Source organism: Polyergus mexicanus, unplaced genomic scaffold, assembly GCF_030449975.1.
Source record: "Polyergus mexicanus isolate NDT 795.1 unplaced genomic scaffold, iyPolMexi1.0 SCAF_27, whole genome shotgun sequence".
In the NCBI taxonomy this organism is placed as follows: domain Eukaryota; kingdom Metazoa; phylum Arthropoda; class Insecta; order Hymenoptera; family Formicidae; genus Polyergus; species Polyergus mexicanus.
Window position 1 is genome coordinate 3,523,764 of NW_027223347.1, and position 22,274 is coordinate 3,546,037.

General features: G+C 37.8%; 1 protein-coding gene across 5 annotated transcripts in view; it reads left to right on the top strand.

Moving 5' to 3' along the window:
* Eip93f (Ecdysone-induced protein 93F) overlaps window positions 1-22,274 on the top strand; it is a 165,826-nt gene that overhangs the window by 128,971 nt on the left and 14,581 nt on the right. For 3 of the 5 annotated variants that reach the window (XM_070314414.1, XM_070314412.1, XM_070314413.1), the window contains exons 3-9: window positions 1,388-2,199; window positions 2,864-3,169; window positions 3,828-4,067; window positions 4,557-4,636; window positions 15,132-15,558; window positions 20,184-20,421; window positions 21,235-22,120. In XM_070314414.1, coding sequence (XP_070170515.1) covers window positions 1,388-2,199; window positions 2,864-3,169; window positions 3,828-4,067; window positions 4,557-4,636; window positions 15,132-15,558; window positions 20,184-20,421; window positions 21,235-22,120 — 2,989 coding nt within the window. The remainder of the gene's footprint in view (window positions 1-1,387; window positions 2,200-2,863; window positions 3,170-3,827; window positions 4,068-4,556; window positions 4,637-15,131; window positions 15,559-20,183; window positions 20,422-21,234; window positions 22,121-22,274) is intronic. The other 2 variants (XM_070314415.1, XM_070314416.1) reach the window with 2 other exon arrangements.

A 22,274-nucleotide genomic window follows, 5' to 3' on the forward strand; every position in this document is an offset into this window, starting at 1 on the left:
AGGCAAGCGCATTCGCGTGAATTCGTGCAACGGATTACAGATCCGCGACGAATACGTTTCTCGTGACTCGCGATTATGCAACCGCGATTGCGAAACCGCGGGCCACTTATTTTAGTGCATACAATTACGATAGCGACAGTTAGCAATTCAGGGAAATACATATCGCGTATGGCTTTCGGCATACGTTGGAAACCCCCTCCCCTCCCCTCTCCTCCCCTACCTCCCCTCCGCGTAGCTATACTATGTAACAAATTGCTTTTCAACAATGTGAGGACAAAGTATCCATTATATATGTTTCATGTTCTGTTAAAATCGAATCAGTGAAAAAGAATGTCACTGATTTTATTGATTTTCACTGGACACTTCTTTACTCCTCCGTCTCGTGTGTCCCCATCTGGATTGTAATAAGATTTCACTGAAAAATCAATAATAATCATACATATTTGGAAGATGTAAATTTTTTAAGTATTTTTTCTTTATTTTGAATTGCGATTTTTCGAGAGAGAGAAGCTTTTACTCATATTTAAAATAAAACACATATACAACTAGTATTAAAAAAAAATGCAGAATTATATACATATTATATTTTTTAATTCTTAAGATGTAAGAAACTCTTAAAAAATAAACGAGACATTTGATCAAATTCAAATTTCTTTAATCAAATATATATTGTTATATACAATATTTATGTCAAATGTCATATGACATATGTGTCATGTGTGTAATATGTATTAATATAAGACGCATTTTTGGAGATATTATTATATTATTAAAATATTATATATTATTACAATATTATTATTTTATTATTATTATAATATTTACTTATTATAATATTTATATAATTTATTATTATTATAATATTTTTAATATTGATTGAAACAGCTTTATCACTAATTATCACTTAATTTTTTTAGTAAGATTTCAATGATTTACGGTGTTATATTTATAATTAAAACCACATCAGTGATTACTCATTGCTTTTTAGTAATAACACACTCATATATTTCATTAAAAAGAGTGTCATATGACAAAGTTGTTGGATATGTTAAACAGTCAACTTATATATAGCTTATCCGAAAAAATTTCTGAGAAACTCAAGTCTGAAATTTTTAAAAACATCTCATCAGGCTGATAATAATATATTTAACAAATTTGTCATAATACTCAATATCGTGTTTTTATTTATTTATTCATTTATTCTCTTTTTTTATAATAACAAATTATTATATTAGGTTTATTCGTTTGAGATGATCTCGGTCCGGTTGCCATGAGGTCGTGAGTTAGCACGAAACGTCTGCTCTATCGAAAGTAGCACTTTCTTCATACACGGGTGGCGGGTGATCCGTGTACGTCACTGTTTGATATAGTTGCGGTTATGTCGCAGGTCTGGAACGGGTAGCGGAGGAGTTGATGGGCCGTAGGAGATGGAAGCAATACCAGGACACCCTGTACAGCGGCACCCGCAGCAGCGAATCAGCGACGGCACAGCCCCACCATCGGCTTTATCCGGCGTTGTCGTCGTCCTGCAACCTGATACCCGGGAGCCTGGACCAGATTGGGCCGCAGCTGCATCACCCGGTACCATCGTCGTTGCCGTCGGCGATAGCGTCGACGGCGCTGACGACGGCCACAACGACAACGGCGACGACTCTCGCGACCAGTGTGGTAAAGCAGGAGAGCCTGCAGAGGCATCACCTGCAGAACCATCATCACCACCTGCAAGCGCCGGCCCACCAGGATCACCATCTGCAGCAGCAGGAGGATCTCCGCTGCTTGAGGCCGGGCGAGATCAAGGTCGAGACCGCCGACGAGGAGGCCGCGGACGGTGTAGCGCGGGAGGACGTTGCCATCGCGAGAACGACGGACACGGTGACGCCTACAACGGCAACAACGACGGGAGCGACGACGGCAACGACGATGACAACGGCGACCGCGTCGGCGACAACAACGGCGTCCGGCACGACGACTATAACGACGAGACGGCGACGCGGACGTCGGCAGATCGACGGGGAGGACGTCGATGGCGAGGAGGACGGCGACGAGAACGACGACGAGACGGGACGGGGCCAAAATGAGGTGGAAAAACGGCTAAAGCTCGACGTGGACGCCGACAGGTCGGCGGCCAGCCCACTCAGGACGGAAAACGATCGTGCGAATCATCCGATTGCCAACGCTACCGACACGGAAGGGACCAAGGTGAATAACATTAGATCTGTTCTTTATAGCTGAACTGGCTGCACTAGTCAGAGTTTATCCTTTTCTTTCCAATGTGGAGAGAAAAAGATAAACTCTGAATTAGTGCCACTAGCGCAGCCAATTCGGTTATAAAGAACAGACATATTATTAGAATGAGTTATATTATATTTATTTTCTCCCGACTCTTGATTTTATCACTCTATTCTGTAAGCCACGAATAAGCGGACAAAAAATAATGGGGGCTTCACGAATAAGAACTCGATTCTAGAACCCAACTTGTCGCTGGCTGGCACTCTATCAGTGAGCCACACATTACCCCTTACTAGTATAGTTTCTCCATTTCTATTAGAGATTCCTCTCTAAATCTTATAGTTTGGCCAGCTTGAACGGTTATTCGACCCGAATGATCAATACCTCCTGGTTCCTTTACTTGCGACTATCCAAATTTGAAGTTGCGTTGATCGAATCCTACTTCTGAAAGTTGTAAGCCACAAATGAAAAATAATAGGATTCCACCACGGGGCTCAATTCCAGGACCCAACTTGTCGCTAGCTTGTACTCTGCCAATGAATCAAACATTATCCCTTACCAATATATTTTCGTTCCAATTAGAGATTCCTCTCTAAATCTTACAATTCTCCATTTTTCCACTTTTACGTCCCAGGAACGAACGGAGGAGATCGCGTTGGAGCGGGCACCGGTAACGCAGGGCTTACTGAGGGTAAAGAAGGAGGAGGAGCTACAAGAAGTGTTGGGTTCTGGCGGCGGTACGACGATACTGACGACGCCGGCGACGGATTCGGAAGGGACCAGGTCGGGGCTGTTATGCCGCGAGGGGAACGCAACGAGCGTCCCGGCGCCGTTCCTCCTTGGAAGACGCATGAGCCCGCCACCGGAGGATTGGAAGCCACTCGACAAATGTTACTTTTGCCTCGATGGCAAGCTACCCCACGACGACCAACCGCCCCTTGTAAGTAACTTACGACGAGTTTGCCCGGTGTGAGGTTGCGCATGGCTGAGCATCGACCTCGTCCTTGATCGCTAACTCTGTGTAGAGATTACATACTCGAAGGCGACAAGAGACAATGGAAGAATAAGAGCGAACGAATCATCCTTTCTTTGCGTGAAATTCGGGTCCGAGGCTGACACCTCGCGATCCGAATCTTGCCGATAACCGAGTAACGATAACGCTAGTGTTGCTCGTTTCATCTGCTACTTACGCAATCGCGTCATTGGAATAATTTGTCATCGTTTCATACTTCTCTATACGCCTGTTGTGCCATCGCGAGCGCGGCTCGAGTCTGACACCCGGTCTTCGTTGCTTTCGATTAAATCGTGCGCCGACGATCACTCCACCAGCCTCTCTCTCTCTCTCTCTCTCTCTCTCTCTCTCTCACAGCTTTGATCACTTTGACGCGCCCATACAAGATTCACGAGGACTCGCGAAGGCGGCAGGCCTTTTGAAAAATGAATTCGATCAGAATTCGATCCCCACATAGCATCTTTCTCGCCGGTCTCTCTTGCCACTTTTTTTTTTGCCATGTCCGACCAACCCGCCAGTCCATTCTGCCCGATCGGCGAATCGCGCGAGCACGGTATGACACGTTTCTCCGTGTTGTGCCCCGCAGAGTCCGCAGAGCGACAGTGGCAGCAGTTCGCGATCGGCGGAATCACCGATGTCGGTCCAGGTGGATCCGATGGCGGCGTCCGTGGTCGCCGCAGCTCTCAGCGGCACTTACCCCACCCTGCTGCCTCAATGGTGCTTACCACCGAGGGAGGCACCCCTCGTTGGGGTGCAGACCCACCAGGACAGCGCCGCGGCGGCCGATCAACCGCTCGATCTCTCGGCCAAACCCAGAAATTCTCAGGTAAGCGCGAGATGTTCGTGCTCGTTGTTCTATCGTCTGTGTAAAAATGTACATTTTCTCTATCTCTCTCTTTCTTTCTTTCGGCTTCGTTTCATTTTTCTATCTCATAACGCTCATTCGAATCACTCTTTGGATATCCATTGCGCGGTTTGTAAAGTGTCTGACGAAAGATCGTACAATGAGCGCGAAAACGCTTGTAAATTATCCGTTACTCGTACAAATTTTTTTTTTTTTTTTTTTCTTTCTTTTCTTTACCGGACTTGCCATCATCTAACGCGCGACGATCGCTATTATAATATCGCTGAAAAATAGAAATTTCTTTTATAGTGTCTTATTAGTGCTTATATTAGTCGTGTTATTAAGTGACTAATGCTGACATCTCTAAATAACTTAAGCTGTATGCTTGCGTGATATTAATTGTTATTCGATTATCGAAGTCTCTTGATCGTTCTTTTATATTAATATTGTTATTCATTTGTTTGTGTTCAGGACAACAACATATCTCTACTAGAGCAACAGAAAATACCTCTGAGAATGCCGACAGGCATCGATCCCAAGACTATTCTCAAGTAAGTACAATGATCTTTTATTTGTATTTTTCAAATTGTAGAGAAAAAATATATAGAATAGAAAATATAGAGGAGTATTTAAAATTTCTTATTAATCGCCAGTGATTTATATACATTGACCAACGTGTATATAAATCAACTCGATGCATTTAATTTAAAATTATACATCCTGTGCGTTATTCATTTGATTCGTCAAAGTGATAAATGTATAAAACCCAAACGAAGAAGATTAATCATAAAACAGTCGTAATTAAATCGCCGTGGAGATATAAAAAATAAAAACTGAAATAAATAAAAATAATTCCGCTTATGCGAAAATTATAGTATTTTATACAAAGTTTTTTCCATTTTTTATTTAAAACCTGCAGATCTCTATAAATTTTATATCTTTTCTTAATAAATTTAATATGTTGGATAAGATATTGCGTTAAATAAAAGAAATGATACAGAATTAGCGTTTCTTTGAGCGCGTATCGGAATGTGATAGGAGACGAGATTTCTCTTAAACAGTAAGACCGTACGGAGTATTCAGGTCCGACGAAAGAGCGTTCTTTTCGACGGGACGTCGTTTCGGGCGTTATCGCGCGACTCGCTTTACACCTTGAGGCGAGAACCGCTGATACGAAAATGCATTTCGTACCGAACGGAGGAAAGGAAAGAAAAAGAGATTCGCGATCGCATTCCTTCTAGCGAGAACATTTTTCATGATCGAGTGGCCGTTTAAGCCGGCCGGGTGCACGCGTTATATTTCGATAAGGCGTCGATTAAAATGCCGCTGGTAAACGACTTTCGAAAAATCGCGAAACTGACAGCCAGTCGATCCGGAATGCCGTCGCAATTAGGTGCCAATCATCGTGGCCGGGCATAACCGTGATTTATCTCCCTCGTAAAGACGTCAGGCGCGACAAGCGCGAGAGGAATCGTATCTCGTTCACGAATGACGCCCGTTCGCTCGAGTTCGCATTCGCGGTTTGCATTTTTCGACTTTTATACGGACAAATATACGCGGTAAGTTTGACAATCTTGATAACACGATTAAAAACTTTTGATTAAAAAATTCTTTCCTATGCGGACTCGATCGTTTTATACATACATATATATATAAAATCAAAGTTATAAAGTTTTTAAAAAAATTATTAAATTCCTTATTATTGAATATTATTTTGTAATTCTTAAAATATTGAATTCTTTATTTATTTATAATTAACAGAGTTATATTTTCAATTATTTTTATAACGTGAGGTCATATATTTGCTGAGTTTTATTATTAAGCGTCTTGTATTTACGTTGCGTGTATGTTTGATTCTCTGTGTGTATTATAATTGTAATAAAAGACGCGAACAGGGTTATAGATAAAGAGCCACGGTTATCAGGATCTAAAATCGCGGTAAAGCTCAAGTTTGCTGGGTGAACTTAGTCGTGCGTTCTATCAAGCCGACCTTAATAATAGTATTGTGAACATTCGACGATTATCTTAGACATGTTAGAGAGATATGCATATCTGGAATACGTCATATTTGATCCCTGCGATTATCTTTCACGAGTCCTTTTATCCCGCAAAATTTACAATTGAATTATAAAGACTACAATAATGTTAAAAATTTTCGTCTTTTTAATTTCATTTGAATAAATAATTATAAAAATATAAGTAGTGCCTCAAGATTTATATTAATTAATATCATAAATATTGTTAGAAATAATGATTTATATTGCAAATATTTTATTAATATAAAGTTTACAAGTTTTGTAGAAATTTTTTTGTTACATAATGGATATAGTAATATATATACAGGGTGTCCCATTTTAATCTCCTCAGGCAAATATCTCAAAAACCAAGCCCGGAAGAGAAAAATGTTTCAGGCAAAAGTTGTTTGGTTTCGAGGGGGCCATAAGATGGTACCATTGGTTTGACCAATGGAAAATCATTTGAAGGTCATGTGAAGGTCAACTTTAAAATCTTAAATGGAAACCCTCATTTGTGATTTAGCATTCTTGTAGCTGACATCGAGAGATTTCCAAAACACTATAATAAAGTATTTTTTTATTAAGTATTTTTTGAGTTATTTTATATTTTAATCTGACATATTTTGATATAAAAAATAAAATATTTCGTAAAATATTCAGTTTTCGATAATCTTGCCGTAATACTTTTATGTACAGAATAATGAGACTAATCAATTAGTGCAAGAAAGAAAAAACAAATAATTGTTCAAAAAAATTGTAAATAATTTTCTTAAAAACAATTATTTCTTTATACTAATTAATTTGTCTCATTAGTCTGTACATAAAAGTATTACTGTAAGATTATTGAAAACTAAATATTTTACGAAATATTTAATTTTTTATATCAAAATATGTCAGATTAAAATATAAAATAACTCAAAAAGTACTTAATAAAAAAATACTTTATTATAGCGTTTTGGAAAGCTTTCGTGGTAAGCTACAAGAATACTAAATAAAAAATGGGGGTTTCCACTTAAGATTTTAAAGTTGACCTTCACATGACCTTCAAATGATTTTCCAAGGTCAAATCATTGTCACCATCTTATGGCCCCCTCGAAACTAAACAACTTTTGTCTGAAACAAATTTCTCTTCCGGGCTTGGTTTTTGAGATATTTGCCTGAGGAGATTAAAATGGGACACCCTGTATATATATATTTTTTTATATAAAGAAAATATTCTTTGATTAAATTGTCACAACTAAGTAGGTCGCTTACTGCACAGTTCTCATCCGCAAATATTTAATATATACTACAGTGTTTTAAACTGCGCGAAAAAAATTAATTTCGTTGTAATACGTTTGCACGATCGCGGTAAACAGCTGGTATCCTCTAAATCGTAATAATACCGACGAGTTGCTTGAACTTTTCAACCCTTTGAGCTTTAAACTGCTATAGTCCGCGGTACGTACCTCGATAAATATTTAAGCAGTACGTTTCGCAGAATCGATGCACAACTCTGTTGCGGTCTCGAATGCGAAACATGATACATCATGTTCTACTACATCTACTACATAGATATCGTAAAATTCTATCCGTACATAGAGATAAATGACAGCGAAAGAAAAGGGAATTTTATACATTTTTACATCATTTTTATCAAGGGGAAAAAAAAAAAAAAATTTTTTTTTAGAAACCGAATTAATTACGACGATATTGTATTTATGCTACGTCAATCTTCTTCCGTTCGATACATGATGAAATGATTTAGGAAGTCTTGATAATGAACGCGTATTGGCAGCTTTCGATTTTTTTTGAAAAAAATTGGAATTTTCCAGTCTTTTACTATTAGTGTATACACGATAATTGACGAATGTTAATTTTTTATTTTTCTATGCCAAAAATGAAAGCAATCGTCGATAGCTCGAATGAGTCGCGCGAGTCGATGCCAGATCGTCGTGCTAAAGTATCGAAGGCGTACGTTGCCCCCGTGTTTTTGCTGTTTTTCCCCCGCGAAACATTTTGCGCGTCAAATTTTTATCATCGTCTATTATTAGTCCATCGTAATCTGCACCTCCCGACGCATCGAAGACGTGGAGAGTACCTCGCGTATATCACGCGGCCTCGATTACGAGGGACGTGAAGGGAGAACGCAACTCGAAACGGGAGAAGGGGAGAAAGAACGGTGAGGCGAGCGGTAGCGAGGAAGAGGGACGCGAGAGACGAGAAAGATCAAAGGGGGAGAAGAAAAGAAAGAGGCGAGGGAAGTTCGCGCCGACGCATGCTCGACGTAATTAACGATAAGATAGGACCGTCAGCGAAACCGCGCGGTAGCCGGGTCGAAATTAAAACCCAATTCAAATTAGATCATGGATATTTAATTCTGAATACGACGGACCTGAAGTCGTGGATTTAAGTCTATACTCAAAAATATATGGGGATTATAATCAATTTTTATAAATACAATAGGATAATTGTGTAAAAGAATACACGTCGAGGAAATCGTCGATTTTTAAAGAGTAATTAAATGCGAGCTTTACAAATTTAAAGAGACTGTAAAATCGAATATCATAAAGTTGTTAAAAGAAATGAGTGTTCATCTGTAAAGGAAGGAAGCACGCTGGTAATTTGGAGTATCCGCTCGTAAATTGTTACGATCAACGCGCAATGCGTGAATTCTATTCCTGAGCGCTTCGAATAAAGGAGAATGCAGATTGGCAGTGTCATTCCCTCGTCAAAATATTGTATCCCTTTGTTGGAGGCTGATCCGCGTTATATAACACGTTTCGTGTCTTATTGCGAGAACTAACCTACGACATGGCGCGAGGTACGAGGCTCCGTTTAAGGCGCTTTCGCATGAATGAACGCAAAGAGAAAATCCAGAGCTCGTTTTCATCGGACTCGGCATTAAACTTGTACGTACATTCTCGATTAAGATCAAGAGCTTCCGGCTGTCTTTGAAAATATCAAAGCTACGTCAAGTTTTCGATGCACTCTCGGAGGAATACAACGATCCTGTTGCTTTAATTTTACATGTTACACGTGTAACTTTGGGAATATTAATTATGTAGATTCTTTTCCCTCTTCTTTTATATTTGTCTGGCTGCAAAGCACGCGTTATATAAAAGTTTTAGATAAAATTAAAATCATATTGCTCGTCAAAAGTTCAATACAGCTCTTTAAAAGTAAATGTATTCAAATTAAATCTATGCCGCTTGAACATGTCAAGTTTTTATACTTCGCTTTGCTGTTACAAACTAGGCGAATCTCGAGATATTTATCATCTTCTATAAATTGGCATTATGCAATCGAATACTTGATTAATAATTTTATACTTGTTTTCGAACGTTCACTCTTACAGTTACAGCGGAATCTTTATTTCAATTTCTTTTATATTTGTTTCATTTTTGTATCATTTCATGGAGAGCTATAATAAAATATGTTGCGTTTCAAAAAACAAGAAATTAGACTTCAAATTTTTCTTTAATATTTTCGGATTATATATGTATAAGAATTAATTAATAAATATTTCTATTAATAAATATTATAATAATTAATAATTAATAATTATTATATAATTATTATAATAATTAATAATTATAATAATTAATAAATGTTTTTCAATTCCAAGATTTTCAAAATTCTTTAATTAAGGGAAGGATATGCGGACTTTTGATATGCTATATCATTTTAAATAGATTATAAATTTTTTAAAAATTTAGAAAATGCGAGCTAGTTGACTAGATCTAAGAACGTGCCCTCGCTATAGCAATAAACGAAATTAGACATACGGTTCGCGTCCATGATACTGAAAAATAGGCAAGCCGCAATGAAACCAGACAGGAGTACTGAAGCAAAACCGGTTCGTAGAAGGCTTTGGAGAAGATACGCTGGCCAAAGAGGTATTGACGTTGCCGCGAAGGACAAGATTGTGACTATCTGGTTCGCGATTGCGTGAGTTTTGCGATTTATGCGACAATTTACAAAAGCGAACCAGTTTAGTTAACTCGATCGTGAAACGTTGACTTTGAACGCATAAATAATATGTCGAAGATATAGATGGTCTAATCGTTACAGAATCGTTATCGGCTAAGAATCATCCTCGCGATATATTTTATAAAAACGCGTTATTACGGCATCGATATTTTTTAATCTCTTTATTTATTTTTGCTAATTCAATTTTGATATTTATTTAATCATGTTATGCGCTGAAAATAAATTTTTTTTTCGTTTAAATAAATACATTTTGTTAATATTTTGATTTTTTCTTACTCAAATAAATATATTACTTGTTTCCAAAAATGTTTTGTTACAAATAAATAATTATTTGCAAGTAATAAAAATTATAATTTCGAAATACATTATTTAAAATTTTAATGTAAACAAATATTTATTTGAAGATAAAAAATTATTTATTAAAATAAAGAAAACTTGTGTCTTTGAAATAAGCAGCCAAAAAGACAAAAGAAAAATTTTTTTTAAGGAAGTAATTTAGTACAATAAAAATAAAAATCAATTTTTTTTTATTTGCTAATAAAAGCATACTTTGTACTTTTATTTTATATTTTACTAATTCAAATATATTTTTGTTACTTGATTAAAATAATTAATTTCTTTCTTTGGGGGGGATTTAGTGCATTTGTTTTCAGTGTGTATGATACAATGCGCCGAGTGTCTCATGTTTTCACGAAAATCCGTCGACGATTAAATTTAAATTTCTCGCGTTTAAATAGATGCAACGTGTCGTTTCATTTAAGGAATACCGTTTTCTTCGAAATTACGCGACAGCATTACTCGAGGAACGTTGAACCACGGACGCGCCGGGTCGACCGGGTTTCCGACGACGACGACGACGACGACGACGACGACGGCGACGACAACGACGACGACATGATGGATATGGTCGCGTAAAACCGCAGACGAGTCGACAAACAAAAATCGCAGATAAATCAACGCCGGTCGATGACTGACGTAGCGGGACCTATCCGGGAGGCCAGCGTCGGACGAAATGCACTTTTATCAGCGGCTCAGGTCGACGAACTTGAGACAGAAGGGGGGCTCACCCGGTGCATGTGCAAGCGGGGGTGGGACGGCGAGGGGGAGCTCGCGATGATTCCTTACGCCTCTCTCTAATCTTATCGGTTGCGCATTGTGACAAATTACACCATAGCCCGATATCCATCGCCTTCGTGCCATGTCGCGTTCTTTTATGCGAGCGCGAAATATTACCGGCTGCTTTTGCGCTGAAAGTTGTTACATTCTTCTCGCATGTTTAGGGCGCGAAGCGATTAGGGTGGGGTGGTTTAGCTATGAGAATCTATCTAGCAGATTTTCATTGTTGCACGCGAAAGTGGTGTCAGAGAAAAGAGATTTACTGTCTTCCCTTTCCGCTGTTATTAGATTAGATTTTTATTTAAATATATAAATTTTATTTACATTAATTTCTTGAGGATATCGATATATAAAGAATGTCGTCGTATTTTTTGTAAATTAGAATTTAGATTGTGTTTGACCTTCTTTATCTTCCATTTAAGTCAGCAAACAAGCGTTTTAATGAGAAAATAATGTTAAATATATACAATGTACAATGTACAAGTACTACATAGTTTTATAAAAGAACAAAGATCAGCTGCATGATACAACGTTTGATGTCATAGACTGTCTAAGAATAGTTCATTACAATGAAAATATTGCTTAGCAAACATAATGCGTTTCGGAAAGTATGTAATTGCGTACTGGACATGACAATTTATGATAGCAATAAAAAGAAAATTCTAGCGCGAAAACGGGTATTAAAATTATTAATATACACGCTTGCCCTCCGGTGATGTTAGAGCGGTTGTATACGTTGTTTTAATTCTCGTCTCTCGGCATAGATAAATCTCGTCCATATGACGCACGTTATAAATCACGATGAGCGAAATGATATTTATGTAAATGAATTACATATTTAAAGAGATGTAAATGCTCAAACATCTCCCCGACACGGTTTTCCCGGTCAAATATTATTGATTGCACGTGGCAGTTCGCGAAATTGTCGAGTTAACACGTCTTCCCACATTTGAAAAACTTAATTTACATGACTGAACGTCTCGAAGGCGAGCTTAAAGTTGTACGGATTCGCTATTCATCATCGGCGTCAAACACGTGCGGATGTCGAAACGGCCGCGTGGCCGTTTAATGCGGATCGTCTATCGAATTAGTTTCAGAGAACGCACGTGGGTTTGCGAAAAGCGATGGAAAGCAAGTCTGACGACTTTGTCGTACACGAGAACCGATTTGAGCTAGTACTGATCGATATATCACCCAATCACCTCGATCGATTTTTAAATCGTGCGTACGGTCCCTTGACTATACCCACTTACGTCAATGTTGCGAGATGTTTGAGGACAAGAATGTTATTTCCGGGATTCCTAAATTTAATAGGTTAGTTTTATAGGATTTTTTTTATTAGAAGAAGAATACCGCAAACCACAATGCGCTACGATCCATAGCTTTCGAGATATCGATTTTTAAAAATCGTAATTACAACAATACTTTTGTCACAAACATTTATGGTAATTTTCTGACACCATGTATATTTTATAAAACGTATTTTTAACAGATTCATTTATTTATGTGTAGAAAAATCCAGGGTTGGGAAGTAACGCGTTACTTGTAACGCCGTTACCGTTACAGTTACTTCTTTTCGGTAACTGTAACGGTAATGGCGTTACAAATTTTATTTGTAACGGAAAAAGTAACTTCGTTACATTTTTCGGTAACGAGTAACGAATTTAACAGTTACTTTTATCGTTACTTTTTTCAAATTTTTTGATTTATTTAAGATATTATTCTTGCTATTGTGCGTGATAAAATTTTTATCTTAACCGTAAAGCCGTAAGCAAATCGACCAATTAGCATTCTTATTATGTTGTAAAAATGCTTGAATGTGATTGATCAACTTATGGCTCTTGCAGACCAGTGCGATGACGCGACGCGCGATATCCAATGAGAGCTTTATCTTTTCGGAAAAGCAGAGCTCTCATTTACTACCAGTTCTAAGTACCTTGCAACGAAAATTAGAAAATCTCAATAAATCTGACCTTATAGATTGCCATTCATTAGTTGAAGCTATTCAGCAAGGTTTAAATGAAAGGTAACTTATTAATTTGATTAATACATATGTTATTTAATTTTAAATAAGGATTTAATTGAAAAATATTATTTTATTTTAAACTATTGATTCAAAAGTATTAATTTCAATAAAACAAACAATGTCGCTTAATTTACTATATTTGATTTTAGATTTCTTACAATATTTGAAACAAAAGAATTAATAATAGCAGCATGTTTACATCAAAAATTTAAGTTAAACTGGTTAACCGGAGAAAAAAGAAAACGTGCTGAAAATTACTTGGAGGATTTATTGGGAATCCGATCAACTGAAAATTCTTCAAAAGCTGGAAAATCTGACGATCACGATGATTTTTTCATTTTTGAGCAAAAAACGGTGCAAAATGAATCTGAACAAGAAGAATTGCAACGGTTTTTAAAATCAAATAATTGTAATATAGAAATGTTAAACGACTATCCAAAACTTAAAAAACTTTTTATTAAATATAATACAGCTCTACCAAGCAGTGCATCTGTAGAAAGAATGTTTAGCATCGATGGCTCTGTATTAACACCACAAAGAGGGCATTTAAATGATGATACTATGGAGCAACAAATTTTATTAAAAATTAATAAAGAATTTCGATAAAATTTAATCATTTATTTTGTAATAAACCTTGAATGAAATCTTGCTTACAATTTTTTAAAAGTTTTTCTTATGCAAAATAATTTATTAGTTTGTATTGTAAAAAAGTAACGGAAATTGTAACGACTCGTTACTTTTTAGTAACTGTAACGGTAACGAGTTACTTTTTAAAATTAGTAACGAGTAACGGTAACGAGTTACTTTTTAGAAAAAATAACGGTAACGGTAACGAGTTACTTTTATAAAGTAACTTTTCCAACCCTGGAAAAATCGAACGCGTAGGCGAGGAAGGGACGAAACAAAAACCAAAAAAAAAAACTAACCTAATCCAACTCATGTCCAAGGAGTGAATCTTTATTTTAAATATTACCATTATTACTTATTATTCTCGCTTTATTTATTATTCTTTATATATATATGTTCACGTTTGTTGCATTATGATGCAAAAATTTTGAAATCTGACTATATTTTTTCAAAAAAGGATTAAAATTTGTTGCATTAAAAAATTTTGAAATCTCGATATATTTTTTCCTCAAAAAAATTAAAATTTGTTATACTAAAAAATTCTATGAAAATGATCTCTTGCCAAAAATTTTGTAAAATCTCGATATATTTTTTTCAAAAAAATTAAAATTTTCAAACATCGATATCTCGAAAACTATTGATCGTAAAGCATTGTGGTTTGCGGCATTCTTTTTCTCGATAAAAGATTCATCCAATACATCTATCAAATTGAGAGATCTCGGAAATAACATTCTCCTGTTTGAAGATTTAGTGCCAGTTACGTTTCGATTAGTGTCCCGGATACTTTCGTGGCAATTTTAAATTGCATGCAAACGAAAGCTTTTATCGATATTCGATATTTTATTGCACTTTTTAGGAAATAAGCAAAATAGCAATTTTCTAGAGTGTTTTAGAATTATTTTTGTTTCATAAAATATCGATTTCCTTCAATGATATACCTGCTTTTAATACGCCGTTTATTTAAATTGATACTCTGACATTAATGCACGAAGATAAACGAGATCCATTATAATGACTGATAGATGGAAGCTATATTTTAAAAATCGCGGATAGAACGAAGAGTGAAAATTACATAAAAATAAATTTTCCTATAATAAAAAGCGATTGTGACATCCAACGCTTTGTTTCCGGCGACCTATCTTAATACTTGCATACATTAGAAACTCGACTCATCGGATTTGATTCCTATATAACCGTCCTGAAATCATGGAGACCATATCTTTGGCAAAAAAAAAAAAAAAAAAAAACTATCATCTAGCCTCGATATAACGTTGATTAACTCTGTTTTAGCTCGTGTTACCGCGCGAAACCGCGAATGACCGGACCAGTTGCGGCGGCGGCGGCGGCAGCTGCGGCAGGCGTCGGTGGTGTTCCAGTGGTGGGTGCCGGGGGTGGCAGGAGGACTTACACCGAGGAGGAGCTGCAGGCCGCTCTTAGGGACATCCAGAGCGGCAAGCTCGGCACGCGGAGGGCGGCGGTGATCTACGGGATACCACGTAGCACGCTGCGCAACAAGGTCTACAAGCTCGCGATGGAACGCGAAAGGGACGCGTCCCTGACTAGCACCCATTCACACCCTCACGAGCCCGGCGCCCCAGCCACCACCACCACCACCATCACCACCACCACCACCACCACCACTACTACTACTACTACTACAACACCAAATACGACCCAAAACGCCTCCGCGACCACTCCGCCCCCGCAAGTGGACGAGGTAGGTTTTGGGGACAGAAAACGGAGGATATAGCTAGAGATTTAAAACGAGAGGGAGAGAGAGAGAGAGATAGAGAAAGGGAGAGGATTGATAAACGAAAGAGGGGAAAGAAAAAAGCGAGAATGGGCGAAATGCAGAGAGCGAAGGGTGAAAACGTTCCACCGACACGTGCCGAACTCTCCTCGTCGGTACTTTCACGCGTGTCGGGTAGAAAAGCCGAGAATGCAAATTGGCATGGACGGCGACGGAGAGGTTCTCATGAAAGAATGATTTGACGAGACATTTTCGTCTACCGAGACGACGCGCAAAGACTCTCCATCGAGTATATTCTTTTGTCTCCGATAGTTTTCGTTATCGATGCCCGTTGATGCCCTTATCCGGAAACGAGTCAATGGCGCGAAAGAAGTGATTTCGAAATTGTTCCGTTGACTCCTACAAGTGCCTGATGCACTGATGCCAGAATTGAGACGCGAGCAACACAACTTCGTAATGGAGGGGATACGCACACAAGCGTAAACCGTGTGTATGTAATGCGCAGAGGGTTCTGCGCATTACATACACACGGTTTACGCTTGTGTGCGTATCCCCTCCATTACGAAGTCGTGTTGCTCGCGTCTCAATTCTGGTATCGCTGGCCTGATGGTATAACTGCTCGATTCTCCTTCATAATATCTGCGCGTTGATTATTACGTGATGATGTATAGTAAAAAAAAAAAAAAAAAATTAGAAGGACAGCATTTGATTAGATTTTTATCCCGAACAGATGAAATTTATAACAATTATTTGTTTAAACTCTACAATAATTGTAAATATTTTTGAATTCAGTTGCGTTTTTGCAGAATATTTTAGTCGTAGAAGAATATTCAAAAATGGAAAAAGATACAAATATATAAAAGATAAAAATATATTAGTAAATGAGAACACAGTATATAAAAGTTTTCAAAACATAATTCATATTATTGGAATATACAGGGTGTAACAGAGCGCCCGTATCAGCAGTTTTTTGAGGAAACAACGCATTTTTGTGAAAAATGTTTCATGCAAAAGTTATAGAGCACTAAGTGGCGCATTATATAATAATATTAGTATGGCCTTGAATAGCACCGTCAAGGTCATATAAAAATAACTATGAATTTTTTAAACGGAATACCCTATTTTTCATTATATATTCTTGTAGCTTACCACGAGAGCTTTTCAAAACTCTATAATAAAGTATTTTTTTATTAAGTACTTTTTGAGTTATTTTATATTTTAATCTGACATATTTTGATATAAAAAATTAAATATTTCGTAAAATATTTAGTTTTCAATAATCTTACAGTAATACTTTTATATACAGACTAATGAGACAAATTAATTAGTATAAAGAAATAATTGTTTTTAAGAAAATTATTTACAATTTTTTTGAACAATTATTTGTTTTTTTTTTCTTGCACTAATTGATTAATCTCATTATTCTGTACATAAAAGTATTACGGCAAGATTATCGAAAACTGAAAATTTTGCGAAATATTTTATTTTTTATATCAAAATATATCAGATTAAAATATAAAATAACTCAAAAAGTACTTAATGAAAAAATACTTTATTACAGTGTTTCGGAAAGCTCTCGTGGTAAGCTACAAGAATATGTAATGAAAAATAGGGGGTGCCATTTAAAAAATTTAAAGTGATTTTTATATGACCTTGACGGTGCTATTCAAGGTCATACTAATATTATTATATAATGCGTCACTTAGAGCTCTACAACTCTTGCATGAAACATTTTTCACAAAAATGCGTTGTTTCCTCAAAAAGCTGTTGATACGGGCGCTCTGTTACACTCTGTATATATTGTCAGGCATTCGAGAGATCACGCACAATTTTTTTCGACTAAACTGTCCGCAAGCGAGTAGTAATTTTCCATGATTTAAATACATTGCGAAACAGGCCGATTACCATGCAAAGAAACATGGAAGGGTGGGTGGAAACGGAACGATGCACGAGGGAGGTCTTGTTGAGGGAAAATTCGTGGTTACATACCGTCCATTTGTATCTAAGTGTGGTTTTGGTTAGGAAGAACGAATGAAGCTTCCCCAAAACATACCTCTGGCACGGCGATCGTGGATCTCGCGTAGACCGAATGTATCTCGTTATCGCGAAACGATGCCCGAAATTCGAACTCGGTCAGAGCGAACTCGGTAATTTATTGATCGTTAAATTAATCTAGAACAGCTTCATTATCGAATATTTTTGCGATAGTTTACGCTTTTGCTAAATTCCATTTGCTTGCTATAACGCAGAAAATTTAACTTTGACGAGGATTAATCTTGTTTCAACATTATATGTAGATGGCATGAATCTTATCGATACTAACTATCTTTATTTCTCTTTTTTTTTTAAATAAATATTGTATGTACTTTCGAAAATATATATACGCACTTGCGGAGAATAAAAACTTGTTGAAACGTTTACAAGTCGATAGATTTAAATTTTTGTTTCCAAAGATTTCTCTTATATTGCGGAAAAATATCGACCTAGACTGAAAAAATGTTGACGGCAAATATGCGTTTTGCTCGGTGACACTAGAAGATGCTGGAGGAAGGGGACGATGGTCTACGCTCTACGCGGTTCCGTATCGGTCGCCGTGATGCTCATTAGTGTCCAGTGTTCTTTTGCATGGGCTGTTTAACTTTTTTTATCTCACTATTTGTAGTTTAACACATGGCAACTTGGTGTCCGCGAGGTTGCAAGACTCGAGGTAAGTCTTTGGGAAGGCCGGGTTGAGACGAAAAAAGAAAAAAAAAGAGGAAAATAAGTATCTGTCCGGGCTTGATCTTTCTTTTGTCTCTAAGGCGGGGGTCCCGCTTATGGCCCCCGGAATTCAATAAATGGTCGTGAATGTACGCTTCTGGACCTCGACACTCTGCATCCTCGATGTGCCGCGCATATAACCCTACGCCGTAGAGAGATGTCCAATCAAATAATTGTTCCGAAATAGATGGATCGCAATCCCAGTGTGAACGCGCGCTGCCATGCATGAAACAGTCGCGCGATCGAAGATTACGGCAGATTAAACACAGTGGCCCGATTTAATCCTCATCACCTGATAATGTCTTTTGCCTTGATTTGATAGCGATTAATTTTGCTTAACGTGTATAGGATAGGAATTGATCGCAATTAGATAATCGAAAATACCCAATGCATTAAAGTGCAAGAATCTTCGATTTATTTCAGCATAATTGTAGCAGTGTTTATCTTTAGCGATACTGATATTAGAATAAATTCTATTTATTAGAATTTAGAAGAGTAGTTTTTCGTTGGAAGAAAAAAATTTTAACGAAAGCTTGAAGGGTACTATCGTATAAAATATTGTAAGATTAAATTTGTCAAATATCGCATTTTCCTAAATATTCTATTCGCATTGCACGATCTGTTAGTAGTGATAGTTGCCACTTAAAAATCATTCGTCGACCAAACTGCGCTTTAGCAGGAGGCGCTATTTTACGGTACAATTTGTCGAGTCTGCAAGCACGATCTATGCACGAGAACGGTTAAAATCTCATTTTGCCTGCCTGCGTTTCATGCGATCGCATACTGCTCGTTTGTACACATACGTGGTAACCACCATAGAAGACTGCTGCTTCACTTTTAGTGCAATGCATGCACCTTAAACGAGTCCTCCGAGCACTTGAATTCTGGCGTATCTCGTCGCAACGCACGCCGAAGATGAGTTTTCTCTTTTTCCTTTAGTCTACGCGATTTTTTCTATCTTTTCCTGTTATTGGGAACTAGCGAGGAAAAGGTAGTCGCGATTATATAAATATATTGTATAGTGAATGATTGACAAGAGCATCGAGAATGTTTTTCCGTAAAACATTGATCGTCTCTTTGAAGAATACTGTTTACTGATTGAGCAGCTGATCCTGCATGGCGCTTAGCTGGTTATTCTACGTTCGATGAAGTGGTATATATTGAGTGATTTGCGTAAAGTGACTCGATCGTGCGATCTTAAAATAAATATATTAGATAGAGAAAAATTATAGCATTATTTCCCCTGTTTTTTTATTATTTTATAGGCAAAATTTTTTCTTTTTATAAAATATAATAACGCTAAATGATTTTCGCTAAATGTCTGGAAAAGAAGTTTCGAAGTACCATTTTCAATATTTCAGAAATGTTTTCAAAACGGTAAAAACTGGCTCGCGATTTTTTGTTTATGAAATACCTAATTTGCGGAACGTTCTCAAAGCCGAAAGTACCCTTTTTCGCGCGCATTACGATTTTTTTCCCATTCTAATACTTTTTTTGAAATATGCAATGTGGTCGCTTTATGAGAAACACTTTGTATATATTTACATGGACAATTGACACTTACACACGATATAAATACACGTACATTCCAGACACACACCTCTCGACGAAGCACTCTTGAACAAGAAGTTATCATTTATGAGCAATAACGTTTGCCTAATGACTATCGATGATAAGAAGAGCATCGCTTCTATTCACGTCTCCGGAGACGGAGTGGAAGCTTCTACTTTTACTTTCCTCGAGAGGGCAACTTGACCGTAATCTGCAATTTAGATGCTCTTTCACGAGCAAAGAGTATACGCAGAAAATGCTAGAAGAGATATTTTTAACAGGTGGACGACAAAGAATTATCTGGCGCGGAAGAAGAGAAGGAAGTCGAGAAGGCTCTGTTGAAGCCTCTGCTTTCGTTGGAGGATCTCGTCAGGTTCTCCGCGTTCGAAGGTACGGGTGGTGATTCCCTCAGGAACCTGTTACAACGGGGACACGAAACAGGAACTGAATGGCCGGGATTGGAACACGCTAACATTGGTCCTTACATCCAAAAGATGTTGGCTGCCGCTGTGCCATTAGGTAAAATAAAATCTTTGGTATTTTTTTTTCTTTTTGGCATTATCTGTTAAAAATTTTTCCTCGCTTTTATTTGAGAATTGCAATGCAGTTTTGATAATCTGTCATGATTTTATAATTATTAGCAAAAAATCCTACTTTTTCGAAATATGAGATAAATCTATTTATATTAATACAATTCAGAGAAAATAAGTATGTAGAATTAGCTTGTCTTATAAGTTATATTATTCGGGATTTGGGTCACACATTTCCGGCAGATATTTTTTTTTTTTTTTATCTATTAAATGTGACCAGCCAATCTCTGCGCCAAGAGAGGAAAGCCGAAAAGTGTATTACGTCGTGATAGGACTTCCAGAATCGATAGAAGCCGGGCCTTGGTCAGTTAGTTCGCCGATAATTCCTTTGCTTTTAAAGACTGCGAATTAAATCGCATAGCTTAAATCTCTCTGTGTTTGGAATTACGACAAATAGAAAGACAAAATGTTATAGAGGCAATCATGATTTTTATTAAAATTATCATAAATTGATATTGAATTTTGTTTGCATTCTTTATACTGTTCTTACCTATTTGATCTAAAAATATCTCGAGTAATATATGTCTCTTACTATAATACTTAAAGACGCAAGTGTTATTAGATGTAAAATAAAAAAATTTGGATTAAAATTTATGGAAAACTATCATGAAGATATTAAAACGTGTTTTTTGTTGCTAACAATGTATTATATATTAATCAAATATAATAATATATTTAAATATTTATTTGTCTTTATAGTGTAAACATTACAATAAACAATAAATAACTTTAAACTCATCAGGACTGGACACACGAGACTATCGCATACCGGAAGTGGTGAGGAAGCTGATGAGCGAAGATAAGAGGCTGAACAAGAATGTGAACGGCGATCAGTCACAGCCGCATCATCAGCACCATCATCATCCCTTAGCTGCGCATCAGCAGACGCAGTCGCAGCAACAGCAGCGCGTACCCATGACGAATGACGATTTCAATCCCAACATCGAGGAGGAGGCCAGCGACAGCGCTCAGGGCAGAGCGATACTGAAGATTCCGTCCTACAAGCCCGCCAGCACGCCAGGCTGTTCCAGCAAGAACGGCGAGCCGACTTCCGCCGCGTTCGCCCAGGGTTTCGCGGCTGCCGCCTCGAGTCCGGGTCTTCTGGAGCGAGCTAGCCCAGCCTTCTCCGGCACCAGCAGCCCCACGAATTCGCTGGTGGGCAAAGCGGTAGCCGTCAACTTCCGCGATGTCATCGCCAAGAGTATCAGTGTTAAGTTTCAGGAAGGCCAAACACCCGGCGCAACCGGTATGCCGGGTTGCCAATCGGCCGGCGTTGTTCCGCCGCAGCAGGCCATGATGACGGACCCGAACCCGTTCAAAAGGGGTCGTTACACACCTCCGCAACCGCCGCAGCAACAGCAGCAGCAACAGCCGTCGTCGCAGCAGCAACAGCAGGCCAAGCAGCAGGCGCAAGACGCGAACAAGTCGAAGCAAGGTACCGGCGGCAAGGGTACCAGACCGAAACGCGGCAAGTATAGGAACTACGATAGGGATAGTCTCGTCGAGGCGGTACGCGCGGTACAGCGCGGTGAGATGAGCGTGCATCGTGCTGGCAGCTTTTATGGAGTTCCGCACTCCACCCTTGAGTACAAAGTCAAGGAGCGGCATCTCATGAGGCCGCGAAAGAGGTAAGTCGGTTAAGCCTTTTCCTTTTTTGCTCTCTTTCATGAACAATGTAATATTATGTGATAAATGTAGGATAAACGTGATATTTTGATAGAGAGTATCTCGCATTTAATGGGATATACATATATATATATATATAATCATAGATTGTTAATT